Below are 15,012 nucleotides of genomic sequence, written 5' to 3' on the forward strand. Positions count from 1 at the left end.
GGATTATACGTACGCACCATCGCACCTGGCCCCTTTTATTTTTAGTTAAAGCAGATATCCAAGTAACTGGGCTGCTGCCTGAGATTTTTTATTTTTAGGAAATAACTACGGAGATGGAGATGCTGCAGAAAGAGGCCATTGGAGAGAAGCCTCTCTTAAGGTGCTCAGTCCCCTAACTGGGGCCCTGGAGGCCTGCAAGATGCCGCTGCATGGGGTCTGCCCAGACACACCTGTACGTTTCACTGTTGACTTTCCCACAGGCTGTTTCAACTTCCAGAGCTACGCATGAGTTTGTGCTGTGTCCTGCTCCCTGCCACTTTCACCCTCACATTCCTGGAGATTGTGGAAGGGACTGGGAAGACAGACGTGAATGGAGGTGTATACAAGATTTACTGGCTGTGAGTTGTGGATTCCTTGTGGCTCTGAAACTCGGGTTTTGGCTTGTTTTGTTTGAGACAGAGTCTCCCTATGCAGTTCAGGTTGGTCTCGAACTCTGTAACCCAGACCTGGCCTCAAAATCATGGTGATCCTCCTGCCTCAGCTCCCTCAGTGCCAGGATTACAGGTGTGCGCCACCATGCCTGGCCTCAGGCTCTGGTACTCTAAATGGCACTTGTCAGGGGTGTGATCTTGGCCAAGACACTTAAAGTCACAAATCAGTCACAAAGCAGCCTTTGTGCTTTCACACTGTTCCATGACTTTGTGCTGGGTGGAGTTGAGGACAGAAGAAAGAAAGATCTTCTTTGGGGTCAATTTTCACCACTAAGTCCGCAATTTCATCATTTGGCTATATGTGGAATAATAGCTTCTGAAAATTTTTTTTTATTTTTTATTTTTTGGTACTGGGGATTGAACTTGGGACCTTGTGCTTGCAAGGCAAGCAGTGGCACCAGAGCTAAACCCCTGGCCCTGAATTTATATATTAAGGCATCTTTGCGTTTTAATGCTGTCTCTTCCTCTGACACGAAGGGAAAGGTGACTACGAGGTAGAATTTGTGCAGTGCTTGGACTGTGTGCTGAACCTCAAGGTAAATTTGATTTGGGTCCAGATAACCTTTGTGAAGCAGACTAGGCAAAAACAAAAAACTAGGTGAAGTAGTACACGCCTGTAATCCCAGCTACTCAGGAGGTTGAGGCAGGAGGATCTCAAGTTTGAGGCCAGCTTGGGCAACTTATTGAGGCCCTCTCTCTAAAAATAAACAGGGCTAGGGCCAGGATTTAGCTCAGTGGTTCTGCTGCCTGCCTTGCAAGTATAAGGTCCTGAGTTCAATCCCCAGTACAAGAAAAAAAAAAAAAAAAAAAAGGCCAGAGTGGGGGCAAGTTTACAAAGGACCACAGCAAACTGGAAGCAATCATTTTAACAGTTTTATTCAAGTCTCTGTGTGCTCTGGTGTGGAGACCAGGCTGAGATCAGCATCACACTGTAATACAGTAAGAGGTTTAGCCATTGAACCAAGCCTGCTTGGCATCCCTAGTTAACAATTTACAGTACCTCAAAAAGAAAACAAAAAAATGTAGAGGAGAGAGGAAAGAAGGGAAGAAGGAAAAAAGAAATGAAAGAAAGGAAGGATGGACAGATGGACAGGGAAACCAAAGGAAAGAATCTGATAAGTTTCCTTCAAGACTTTTCCATCTTTAAATATTGTTGACAAAATACAATAACTTAAATATATAAGCAAGATGGGAATTCAAGGACAAAGGATCAAGACAGACACACAGATAAAACACTGATGGAGAGAAGGTCTAGAGATAAAAACTAGTAGCTAATTACAAAGAGACAAAACAGTTATATGAACTTTCACTTAGGTACATAGACTCTAAGGACCTAAGGGGAAAGAAAATCCCAAAGAAAGTTTTTCTGTGAACTAAGTAAAACCCAACTCCAACTCCTTTCCCTAAAATCCTCTAACATATAGTCTTAGACTCTGCTACGTCTGAGTGTGGATGTGTGTGGTAGGTGACCGTGCCGAGCAGGTAGTGAGGGAAAGCAGAGAACGTTAATGAGTTCATCACCTCCTGCTTTTCTATAGCTAAGTACCAAGGGCATGTGGCTCAATATGACAAAAAGACAACAGCCTGATTTCAAGTTTCCAAGGAGCAGACACGAGCTACAAGAAGGCTTCCAAGCTCAAGAGACGGGGCTGAAAAGTGGGCTGAAGCTGTAACCAGAAGCAATCACAAGGCAAAAGTGGGCTGGAGCAGGAGAGAGGCCCACAGCCTTCAATGGTGCTGGGCAACAAGCTACAGAATGGTCACATTCGGCCCAGTGCGGTCTGAATCCCTGAAGACTCATGGAGAAGAAATGGAGGAGGAGCAAGCAAACAGCAGTAGAGAGGAAGTCACTGAGCTCTGAGGAGGTTGCAAGTCCAGTCACACAGGTGGGTAATGGGACACAACACCTCTCTGGGCTCATCTCAGGGTTCCTCAAAAGTGGCCTATGAAAGGGATGATGCTGGAACCAACCAGATCTGCAATTTGCTTCCCAGCTATGTGACTCTAGGCACGTTATATAATCATCATCAGAACCCCAATTTACATATCCTTAGATGGGGGCCATACCCAATGCCACAATTACTGTAAGGAGTACAAAAATATACGTACACAAATCCCTGGGACTGTGTCTCCCCTGTGGCAAAAATGTAATGGTTTCTTATCATTTATCATTAGTCTCCTATCGACGCCAAGATAAATCCATGCCTTGCCTGACAATGACAGAGGAAAGAGCCAGAGCGGCATGGCTTCTGGAACTGGAGGTAGAACACACGACAAGAGTAAAATAAAGACAACAATGGTAGTGAAGATGATGCTGGTGGGAGTGCGATGGGCAACATTTTGAAGGCTGTGTAGGCACAGTGTTAGGGATCGCAGTTCTTGCTGAGCGAGGGAATGAAGAAGCTTTCATTCACTTCTCGCCCTTCTGAGACCTGGGAGAATCAATGAGGCTTCTAAATTCACTCCCAAAATTCAAGACATTCCAAAGAGGTTTGAGATAAGAATCTACAGGATCACTCTCCCTAGAACTCACACACAGACACACAGACACAGACACACAGACACACACACACACACACACACACACACGTAAAGGGGCCTCAGGGCTCCAGGGAATATCAAAGAAAGGTCAAAGAGTCAGGGGCCCAAAGTTAGAAGAAAACACTCTTAATGCAAAACACCCTGAAAGCTCCTTAACTCACTCAGGACCAGAGGGGAAGGGAACTAATTAGAAAATAACCTATTTCACAATGGTACCTAAACCCTGTTCAGCTCACAGGTCTAGTGGGATAGGACCAGGGTGAGGGGAGTGAGGCACTCTTCTCAGATGCAAAATTTAAGGGGCATCAGAAAACTCAGTAACCAAAATATAAATCATATTTCACTGCAGTATGCTAAAAAAATCAAAATTAATAGAAAAATATCCAGGATGAATACAGTACTAAAACTTTACTAAGTCAGGCTCTGTCCAAACAGGTGTCTGGGTCAAAAGCATTTCAGAAATGTAGACAACATATTTCTGAAACTGGCCTTGGACTTCAGAGCTGAGTAAGTCACACCCTGTCGACGGGGCCCTCATTTACCAGAATGATCCGAGTTCAGGATTCTGGGATATCCACCCCACCTGTCCCAGTAGGAAAGGCTGTACTCCAATATCCCAGCCTGAGACTCCCCTGTAGATGTCATGCCCATGCCTGACAATCAGTCTAGTAAAACTAGGTGGTGGGTACTGCAAGGAGGGCGAGTCAGACCAGTCAGTGGGAAGACAGGTCAAGGGGAAGGAAGGTAGGTATGTTTCCACAGGAAACAGAAAGGTGTGGCAATCAGCTAGGCCCAGAGCCTCTTCTCTCCAGCTTGAACTGAATAGCAGGCTCTGATAAGCACTGTAGGGAACCAGCAACAGTAAGAATCAGGAAAGACTAGGCTCAAGCTCAGGGAGAGAATTCAACATTCTGAAGAGCCAATGCCAGAGCACCCAGAGCTGCCTAGGAGGCTTCTAACAGAGCCCGGAGGCTTCTAAGACCCACAACTGAAAAAGCAAGGGGGGATCTGGGGCCTGAGGAGATAGTGATCTCACCAGGATGAATGGAAAATACTTTGAAACAGTCAGCCTACAAGAAACTCACCTGGCCTGCAAAGCCAACCAGAAGCTTGGGGCTGGGCAGACTGGTTAGGCACCTATTAATTAGTCTTAATCAACCAGGATTTCAGCTTTCACCTCCTGCTTTCCAACACTGGCACCTGAGATGGTTAACACCCAGTCAACAATGACGGGAAAGGCCCAGGGTCAAGGTCTCCCCAGAAACAGCAGAATTTTTTCCCTTTTATATACAGAATTTTATTAATTTGAATTCTTGATCTAGGAAAAGTCAGAGGCAAGTAATATTAGGTTAAGCCATATGAAATAGCCAATGATTTGATTGCTTTTGACCTGTGATAATATATACATTACACACACGCACACACACACCTCCACCAAGGGAAGCAAGCTAGCAAGGTGGAGCTTATCCGTCCTGGAGCTGGACCTGGGTTCCAGAACCACACATGTAAGAGATGGAGTCTCACTGGGTTACCCAGACTGGGCACATACTCCCGACTTCAGTCTGCGACAACGAGCATGTATCACTGTGTCCCGCTGGGTTCACACATTTTAAAGTTAGAAGGTGGCGTCGTCCTCACTTCATGGCTGCATTTCTCAGGGCCAGTGGGAGAGAGACACTTGCGCTTGACTATCATACATAAGGCCTTCCTTGGGTTCAAGCTCTGGCAAGGGGTGGTAGTGTTTAAAAGTGGTAGAACCCCTGCCTGGGGGCGGGCAAGCGTGATGAGTTAGCAATGTTCCTGTGTGGGGTGGGGGTGGGGGTTTCCAATACGGGGACTAACTCTGGAGCCAAGGTGGTGATCAAACATGCTGGGCATGCCGGGGGTGTCTTGTTGTGTACCTGAGCAACAATGGCCTGAGGGAGACCACCATCCCCACATGTAACATATGATGTCTCATGGCCAAGGGGACCTTTCCCAAAGATTCTTCCAGGAATTGGCCTGATTCTAGGCTCTCATCAAATCACACCCTGGGGCTGACCCCAAGAAAACAGAGATGACAAACTGCTGTCACCGACCTCCCATCTTCTCAATAAGACAAATGGTGAGGTTGGCCTGCCTGCCAGGAAAAGGAGGGACATAGGAAAGGGTGCTTGTCCACACCAGGTGCTGTATAACATGGCCACGCCTTGCCTGGCCAAGGTGCCCATGAGGCATGAGAAGCCAGGTCTAAATCCTCCTCTTCCAGAAGTGAAAGGACAAAACAAAGGCAAAATCCCCCGAGGCAAAGGTGGTAAGAGAACTCGGCCAACCTCGTTCATCCTGCAGAGATGGAGGAAGCTTCCTCTAGGCGGGCAGGGAGCTGCTCCTTCTGACCTTCTCTGACACTGACTCCTGTTGCCCTTGTGAAGGAAGCATGTGATGATGTCTTTTAAAAGAAGAAAATCTGAGAGGAGCTAGGAGAAAACCCCAAGGTCACACAGCAAAAGCAGAATGGAGAAACAGCCAACTTATTCACTCTCAGAGCCTAGAAACTCAACTAAGCAACTAGTTCAAGCAGCGTTTTAATTTCTTTTCTCTTGAATCCTTATCACAAGGCATTCACCCTTTCTGTACCAGGCAAGTATATTAAATGAAGGAAATGCCATTTTGTAAAGGTCAGGAGGAAAAGCCAGCACTATTATGAGTTGTCCAAATGCAAGACACTGTTATTACATCATTACTCCCAGACCCTAGGGATGCCAAAGGGTGTTAAGATACAAGCAGCCACCAAAGCCTTTTAGAAATAACGAGGATAACTGAGAAATCTACTCCGCTCTTAGCAGCAGCCTGGATCTCCAAGGCGGTAAACAGAGGATAACCAAGTTTAGAACCAGTGGTGGCAGGAGCTGAAGGATCTGAGGATATAGGGAAGAAAGCAGCACCTGTTCCTATCGGCATCTTCCTTGTGGTGACCACCTGCTGAGAGCAGACCTGTGTCTCTGACCAAAGGGATGTGCAGGGCAAAGGGGAGACCAGCCACTGCTGCCCAAGTCCCTTGTCCACAGCCTCAGGGCCTGCTTCTGACCATGGCCACACAACAAAGGAACCTAAGTGGAGATGAAGCCACTCAAATGGCTACTACTGAGAGCCTCATCCCATTTCCAGCCTTGCCCCTAAGACAGTGCAGCAGACAGGAGGCCATCAGAGACCAGGCCGGAAGAACCCAGCGATTGTGTAACTCCTACGCTTTCATTCATGCTCACAGCAGCATCTCTAGAATAATTCTGCTTTTGCTTCTTTCAGGTACAGTTATTTCCTTAGCCGAGACTCAACTTTTCTGTGTCCTGCAAATTATGTTATATCTGTGACACTGCAAGAAAGAAAGATGGCTGCAACCTAACAAAATGGTACAAACCACTAAAAATGAGCAAGGGAAAAAAATCCTTATCTCATGCCGTGCACAGTCATGCCAGCATGGTTTGGATTATACTGTGGGCTATGACCTCCCTCAGAGCCATTTACTGGAACTAAGGGTTTAGGGACTGGAATTTTGGAGGGCACAGAACAGACCATTGGTACCCTTCTCCCCATCAAGAATGACAGGCATCACTGGTGGGCTAGAACCACAGACAGAATCCATTCTTCCTCTCCCAGCCAAAGAGTAGGCAAATGGGGGCGAAAACACTCTCTTACACACTGACTGTTGGTCTAAGAGAAAGACGAGGTGCAGTAACAAAGTCCCGGGCAACACTGGTGGCATCCAGCACCGGGGTGGGGCCAAATGGGGTCATAAAAAAAGAACGGCATGAAAACCAAGGTTGCCTCTTTTGTCCTCCCAGAGAAGGATTTCTATCACAGTAACAGAAAATAAGCAGTGACCAATTGTCACTCCTGCCAGCGGCACCACTCCCCCCATCCTGGCACCCCAGCAGCCAACGCAAGGGTCCTGCATGTTGACTTCCCCATCACAGAGAATACTCCAGTGGAGCAATACTGAGAGTCTGGCGGGAAGAAGAGCACAGCCCCAGGACTGGACCCGGTCAGACTGCTACTATCACGCAGATGCCACAGCTCACACACAAGGTGTGAGGCCTCAGAATAGTGGAAGGGGAAGAAGGACACGAGAAAGCCTTAGACAAAGTTCAACATTAGATTTCAGGAAACAAACAGCAGGCAGGTCAGGGCTGGTCTTTGTTTTCCTTCCTACCCAGCTCTCGGCGCAGAACCCGGCAAGAGGGCTGGCTGTGCACAGACACACAGGTGGCCATGCTCAGCTTCCAGAGCTCAGGACACACAGCAGCTGCACGTCAGTGGCTCGCTGAGTACCTCAGAAATGGTGTCACCCTACCATGCTGCCCACCGACGGAAGGTACGACTAATGGCACCATTTTACTTCAAGGGCAGCATGATGTGGGTGGCAGGCTGAGAAGAAAATCCCCACAGTTCCAATCCCACTGCTCAGGACACCCTGAACTACGCTATGTGGAGACATCCACTAACTGAACACAAGCTGAAGCCCGCTGACTCCAAGGACTGGAAGAAAGACCAAGGGAGGGGAAAACACATAAACACCTAACAACGAAAGAGACAGACATCGAACTGGCACCAGAGAGTAAGTCTCCCAAGAAGCCGTTCCTGGGAGGAACAGAAGCTTGTGTCAGAACCTAGCACGACAGCGTCCAGACCCCAGTGGGTAGATGAAAGCCTTTGAGAAGTGCCGGTTTCTACCCTTCACTGAATGTTTCCAAATGCGGTGGGCAGGACACACAAAGACTCCGCTACCTTCTGTGTTGCAACCTGACTGCACTTTTCCTAACTCTGCCCGTCCCCTCAGTTCTCACTTAGCCCGTTCCCCTTACCACCTCTGGGCTCAAATAAATAGCAGGGCTTCTGAAGGACAGGTAGCTAGTGCCAGGTCCATCAACAAGAGAGCCCCCAAACTAGGCCACCTTGCCCTCAGTCTTCTAGCTAGCACAAAAGGAGCATAGGACACACAACAGCTCCTATCTCACACCAGCAAGATTGTGATTCACGGGTGTTAGGGGTGGGTGGAAGAGGAGCAGAACCAACATCATAGAAGGCCCAATACTGGCACGTGGGAAGGCTGAACTCAGGGCTAACAACGGGACTCCAGGACAGCTCGGGGCATACTCAACAGGCCGAGGAGAAGGAGCAGCAGACAGATTTGGCTGAGTGACTTCAATGTCACCCCAAAGGTGAGGAAGTCTCTGGAGGGCGGAGGACATGCATGCATCCCTCCCTCCCCCACACAGCCAGAGCGCATGGCCACAGCTCCTCCACTGGACATGGGGGAAAAGGCCCTGCAGGGCAGGAGACCCTCTGAAGTGGCCCTGCTCCCATCCCCTCCATCTTCAAAGTGCATTATCAGTGCAAGAAGTAGGGCTGGAACTCAGGGGGCCCAACTCTGGGAAAGGGCTGTGCCAGACAGCTCCCTCCATCTCCTGCGCCCCCCCCCAACCCTTTTCACGCTAAGACCAGAACTCCTGCTGGATCTCATAAGGGGTTGGCCTGTGTGTGTTCAGCTCAGCTCTGCATAGCGGCACGGTGCTGTCCTGACTCTGCCCTTCTGCATCCAGGTCCAGAAGCGTCCGCTCAGCAGGAGGCAGTGGCCCTGTCTGCAACGGGAGCAGGGCTGGGAGTCCAGGCCGCTCTTCTACAGTGCTGCTGCTGCTAGCAAAGCAGGAGTCCAGGTTGCTGGGTGTCTCCGTGCTAGAGCTGTTGGCTGGGGAGGCGCTTCGGGCATGGCTGGGGGACACAAACCACCAAGGATCCAGCCGCTGCCGGTTGGCAGAAGGACGTGGCCGAGGCAGAAACTCCAGAGTCTTCGGTCTCTCCAAAGTAGAGTCCTGCTGGGTGTTCCAGCGTCGTGGTGTTGGGGGAAAAACCACATTGGGGTCGGGGAGACGGGGAAATTCACCAGGGTCTCGGCTGGGACTGGGGGTTTTCAACATTCCTGGTCCAGGAGACAAAGGGAGACAACAGATGATGATAGCACAGTATTTCTGGGTCAGATACACACTGTTCCTTCTCACCGTGTCACATTCCAAGGCACTTCAGAGAGCATGAATAAACACTTGTTGAGCACCTACTACGCGTCATGCAGTACAATGGGAGTTACTGGGGATGCAATAGTGAATTAGAGGGCCAAGGTCCTTATATTCCATAACAGTAATGGAATATATGACCACATCAGGAATGAAACAACTTAAGCAAATGTTGGCAAAAGACCCATTGGTGATCACTTGTCTTTATAAATAAAGTTTTATTAGAACTTTATAAAGTTTTGTGGTGGATATACTCAAAGTCTGCTTTCCAACTACAGCAGCATAGCTGAGTGTTATAAATGAAACTGTATGACTCACAGAGCCTAAAATATTTACTATCTGGTGTTCTCTCCAAACGGTTTGCTGCTCCCGCACCCCTGAGTTAAGGGAATGTCCATTTGTTCACTGTGCATCCATTTAATAGACATGACCAGAACAGGGTCAGGTATTCGGAGTTTAAAGGTGAGAAATGTTGAGTCTTTTCCCAAAGAGGTTACATACTTGAGCATAACAACAAAAAAGCACAAGAGAGAGGGAAGGTCAAGTAAGTATGACTGTCATTTACGCATCTCATTCGGGGGGCCTGCCATCCCCGCTTCTCCCATGGGACAGGTGGTTTCCAAGTCTGGCAGAAAGACCTAGGCTACGAGTGTGTGTACCCGGAGTCCCGGGGATCAGATGCACATGGACAGCAATGTACCTGGGCACCTCCCCATGCCCAGGAGTCAGGGCCGCTTACTGAAGAGCGTGAAGAATGGGGGAAACTCACCTTGGGAATGTGTCTGAGTGACACTATCACAGAAGGCAAAGGCCCAGCTCCATGGCAGAAAACACACCCCCAGATGTACCACAGGACTCCCTCCTAGTACTGCATCCTCAGGAAAGAACCAGAAACTAGACTTCTACCCTCCTGTACCTCAAGTACTGCCCTGCCCCAGACCCAGGGCCTGAATATCTCCTTGGGGTCCCAGGGCCAGTTCTTCTAGAATTTGCCTGACTTCTTTCAATGGCAGGAAGTCTTCTGAGGTATAGGACAGAGAGAAGTCAGCCAGCATTGGCTACCTCCCCACCCCAGATCACTATTTCCTGTTTGAATGAAGAGGAAGAATGGAGCTCACTCAAATCCTGAAGATAGAGGCAAACAAGGCACCTACAAACATCTTCAACTCTCTGGGAGGCACACGGAAAGGTGAGAAAAAAGAGAAAGAGGCCAAGACTCACCTGCTGCATGACTGGGGCTCAACCCATTGCTGGAGGGGCTCCTGCTGGCTAGAAGAGCCGCTGACTTAAGGGCCCCATCTGAAGGAGTCCGCCGATGACCGCTCGGCTGTGTGGGGGCAGTGAGGGTGACATGGGTGGGGGTCAGGGACTGGTTAGGGTCTCGTTTGAAGCGCTCCACCCTGACATTGACCAGGGGGTTGTGGGTGCATGGAGTCCGAGGCGGGGCCTGGACTGGGCTGACTGGCATCTCATATACCACAATCTCATCACTGTCAGAGCGCAGCAAGGAGCGGGTAGAGTTGCACTCAGAGATGGAGGAGAGAGACAGCAGTGTCAGGGAGGCAGAGGGGTCTCCTAGCAGGAGCAGGGGCTCTTCCTTCTTGAAGAGCTTGCGGGACGGGGGGCTGGTGCTCCGACGGGGACAGCTGGCCCTCTGAAAGAGACCCTCACGCCTCTTCTTCTCCTCTCGGATTGGTGGCTCAGGCTCCTCTGGAGGAAGCAGCTGGCACCTGCCAGCTTCCAACAAGTCAAACCCAAGGCCTGTGGCTGCCAGAACAGCCCCACAGCCGAGCAGAGCCATCTCACAGCGGCGGTGGTGGGTACCACTGCGCTTCAGGCTGTTAGTTGGTGTCAGCTGAGGGGTACTGGTGGCTGAGTTGACTGGGGTGGGCTCCTCATAGACTCCATCACTCGAGGGGCCATCCCCATCCTCTCCACGAGGAAATGGGATGCAGAGGTAGGACTGGTTGGGTGAAGGCTGCGGACGATTCTCTCCACTCCTTGGGCCTTCGCTGTCCTCATCCTCTGTAAAGATAAGCGTGTAGGAGAGATAGGAAATAGAAACCAAGCCCTGAGAACAAGAACCTGGCCCTTTCCACAAACCGATCGCCCCCTGACTCAGTGTCAGGGATGAGATGGTCAGATGGAACTGGACCCTGAACCTGTCTGGCTGCATCCCCAACACTCAGCAGATCAGTCTGTATTCCAGAGACCATTTCCCTATGTGCAGAAAAGGGAACCTACTAATCCACCACTTCTTTCATAGGCAGCGCCCTCCTTTTTATTTTCAGTGCTGGGGATTGAACTCTGGGCCTTGTACATGCTAGGCAAGCTTCTACCACTGGGCTACAGCTCCAGTCCCATAGGGAGCCCAATAATAAAGTATAGTATGAGTTTCTAGAACAGTGGATAGAACAGAAACATCCTGATGTTTTTGTGCCTTAAGATTAGAATGGCCTTAGGATTTCTAGAATGACAATGTATCTTAGGACCAGTCTCCACAAAGCATGAGAATCCTCTATATGGGTGAAGGCCAATCTGTTCCATGAACTGACTTCTGATAACCTGGGAAATCTATAGAGATAGGAACACTACCTGAGAGACCCTGGAGAAGAGCTTACCCATCATACAGTACTCAGAGGAAAATACTGGAAAGCTTCTGCGGACAAGGGCTGGGGTTCTGATCACCATCCCACACTGTGTGGACGCCCCCATCAGTATATGAGAAAACTGAGTCAGAAAAGGGAAATTCTTATTCGAGGACCACTCTTCTATACTATCCTAAGGTGACTAATACTGGCCGTCCCTTTGGACAGGCAGCAAGGGCAGGACCTACTGCAGCAGTGGGAAGAAACCGTGACTTAGCAAGACAATGAAGCGGAAGCAGACCAGACTAGAAGGGTGAAGTGACAAACCCCAGGTGGTGTTCAAACACTGCTAGAAGCTTGGTCAAGAACTTGAGGGGACAGGGAGAGAACCAAGAGCAGCGCTTACCCATCTCCATAAGGCTGGTGAACCCTGGTAGGGCTGGGCTACTCCTCGGGCCCTTCCCCAGGTTGGGGGCACTGGACGACCATTGCCTGTATCCATCTACCAGAGACTTGAGCCTGAAGAAGAGGAAATGAGAAGATGATCAGAACTAGCTTCTTCCCTTACACTATCTTCAAAGAAGCTAAGGAAATGCCTCTCTCCTTGTCCACTTGGTGACATCCAACAGCCTCGGAGCACAGGCAACAACTCTCACTGGGCCCACCTGCTTCACAAACAGAAGCACACATGCACTAGAGAACGCAAAGCAGGGGTGTGACCTCACCCCTCACATGCTGTGGACCTGTGAGCAGGCTGGCAAGCAGGCAGAAAGACAAAGGCCTGCCCAGCTGGTGTAGGCCTTGCCTGAGGTCTTCTTAGGTAAGTGATGCACAGACACTGAACACCACACACTCACGACACCAGGAATACTGCAGTGCAAAGACTCACAAAACAAGGCAAGCATGGGGCAGATGAACAAGTAGAAATGGCTTCACACTACTTGCACCATTTCTAAACTTCTCCTTCCAAGCATCTAGCACAGGCAATTTTCAAACCCATCCACTCTTCAAAAAGAAAAATCAGCTAACAAAATTGCACCAACCCTGTGCACTTTGGGAGAGACCTATGTGGGTAACACACTATGTGGCCCTTGAGCCCCTGGTTGATCTGGGGACGAAGAGAAAGATAGCAGCTCACATTCAAGTCCCTGTAATCAGCTTATGTGGCAGCCAGTAACTCTCCAAGGATACAGACTGGGTACCCACCAATTGCTCACATTAGAGAATCAGAAGCCACAAAGCACTGGTCTTTTCCCTAGAGAACAGCAAAAGGTAGCATTAAGAAATCTATGTGCTCTGGTGGAATCTCTGTACACTGGATCCACGGAAAGCCAGCTAGCAAGTCTAAACCAGTACTCAAGACTGAAGGATAAATAGTAATGTGTCTTCTCCCTAAAACCAAGAGCACCAGAAGCACCCCAACGATTGGAGTGGTCAGGAAAGTGAGTTACACTAACACAGGCATTTTCCCAATGTGCATGATGGTAGATGGTAATACACTGGATCCACGGAAAGCCAGCTAGCAAGTCTAAACCAGTACTCAAGACTGAAGGATAAATAGTAATGTGTCTTCTCCCTAAAACCAAGAGCACCAGAAGCACCCCAACGATTGGAGTGGTCAGGAAAGTGAGTTACACTAACACAGGCATTTTCCCAATGTGCATGATGGTACTGCTCTTAAAAAAAAAAAAAAGAAAAGAAAAAGAAACAACAACAACAACAACAACAACAACAACAACAACAACAACAACAAAATGGAAGAGCAATGGAAGGGCGATTGCTACCAGTGCAGCTGGTAAAAGACTGAAGGTCTGACTCACCCCAAGTGGAAATGTGGAGATTCTGACGGGGTACTTAAACCATTAGCTTTCTCACGTCTCTGAGGGGATCTTCAATGAATAAAGAGAATCAAAAGGAGGCAATGGAGGGCACATCGAGCTGAGCCTCTCCCACACTGGACTCAGCAATGCCACCAGCCGCCATCCCCTTGTCTAGGTAGCAGAGCCCACACCAGGAAGGAATCATAACACAGTGGCCTGTGAAGCCTGAGTGGCTTCAGGGCCACATTCTCCCAATCCAGTAAAAGTTCCTGGGTGGCCACAGGGTAGCTATATGGGGCCTGTAAATCTACAGGTACCCAAGGTGTTTACAGGCAAGTGTGTGCTTCCTGCTGAAGATGCAAATTCACTTAATGTTACTACATTCAAGATAGTTACTTGCCATTACATATTTTCTTCAGTCAACAGGGACTAAAGTGAGAAATATTAAAGCGCTTAAAAATTTTTGAAATCAGGGTTGGGGATTTAGCTCAGTGGCGCCACTGCCTGCATCACAAGCACAAGGTCCTGAGTTCGATTCCTGATACCAAAAAAAATTCTGAAATCAAAGAGGTTTTTACTCAAGACATCAATAATAACTAAGAATTATGAAAACTTAAGCCATAAAATATTTAATTGCTTCATAAATTTTTGAGGAGAAATCCATGTAAGGAGAAAGAAAAGTTCAAAGTTGATATTTCTTTTTTTTTTTAATTAGTGCATAATTTATTTTTTTTGTTGTTTTTTTGTTTTTATTAATTGAGTTTATTGGTACATTTAAGGTATACAGTACAATTATGTCCATTATTGGGATCTTGTACCTTTACATGACAGGTCTTGGTTCTCATTTTTTTCCCCTATGTGAGATAACTTACTACTAAGTCAAAAACATCTTTAAATGAAACAGAACCATGGAAATTATTGAGATCAAGAGCCAACCTGCTTAACTCTACCAGGAATAACAATAATGTCAGAAATATCCAGCAATTCAGGATGACTGAGTTTCTCTGACCCAACTCAATCCTATTCTAGCCTGGGGCTCAAACGACAAAAGGGACGGCTCTTGCTCCTTCAGAACCTGGGAGAGGATTGCAATCTGCTGTCTCCCAAGGATTCAACTGCTGATGTTATATACAGCATAAACAGTTTGCCCTACATTTCTAACATTTTTTGTATATTGTAATCTTTTCTTTTTCGGTTTTTATTAGTACAGGTTTGCAGTACATAATGCTCACCTTCCTCGTGGGAAGTTGGTGCATGTATGTTTTCATCCCCTTCCCTTCCACTTTCTCTGCCCTCCCTCTCTCTCTGGGTCTCCTTCCCTTTTACAAAAGATCTGCCTCCCTATTTCCTATTATCTATCTTTTATGTTGCTCTTTATTTATAGTTTGGGTTTCTCATATAAAAGAAACCGTGCAATATTTATGCCTGTGTGTCTGATTTATGGAACATGGCTTCAGAGAGTCAATCTTCTGTGAACCAAGCTGTTTTTTGGTTTTGCTTGTTTGGTTTTTTTTTCTCCTTGGGC

At 48.1% G+C, this 15,012-nt stretch overlaps 1 protein-coding gene across 2 annotated transcripts in view; it reads right to left on the bottom strand.

The window, feature by feature from the left end:
- Positions 1 to 1,322: 1,322 nt before the first annotated feature.
- The window catches only part of Map3k9 (mitogen-activated protein kinase kinase kinase 9), a 62,081-nt gene continuing 48,391 nt past the window's right edge, over positions 1,323 to 15,012 (bottom strand). Inside the window, exons 8-11 of one of the 2 annotated variants that reach the window (XM_010645386.3) lie at positions 13,488 to 13,556; positions 12,074 to 12,186; positions 10,301 to 11,104; positions 1,323 to 8,988 (exon numbers count right to left, since the gene is read on the bottom strand). In XM_010645386.3, the coding sequence (XP_010643688.1) occupies positions 8,504 to 8,988; positions 10,301 to 11,104; positions 12,074 to 12,186; positions 13,488 to 13,556 (1,471 nt within the window). In that variant the 3' untranslated portion in view covers positions 1,323 to 8,503. The remainder of the gene's footprint in view (positions 8,989 to 10,300; positions 11,105 to 12,073; positions 12,187 to 13,487; positions 13,557 to 15,012) is intronic. The other variant, XM_010645387.3, reaches the window with a different exon arrangement.

Source organism: Fukomys damarensis, unplaced genomic scaffold, assembly GCF_012274545.1.
Source record: "Fukomys damarensis isolate Sample0158 unplaced genomic scaffold, DMR_v1.0_HiC HiC_scaffold_21, whole genome shotgun sequence".
Taxonomy (NCBI): Eukaryota; Metazoa; Chordata; class Mammalia; order Rodentia; family Bathyergidae; genus Fukomys; species Fukomys damarensis.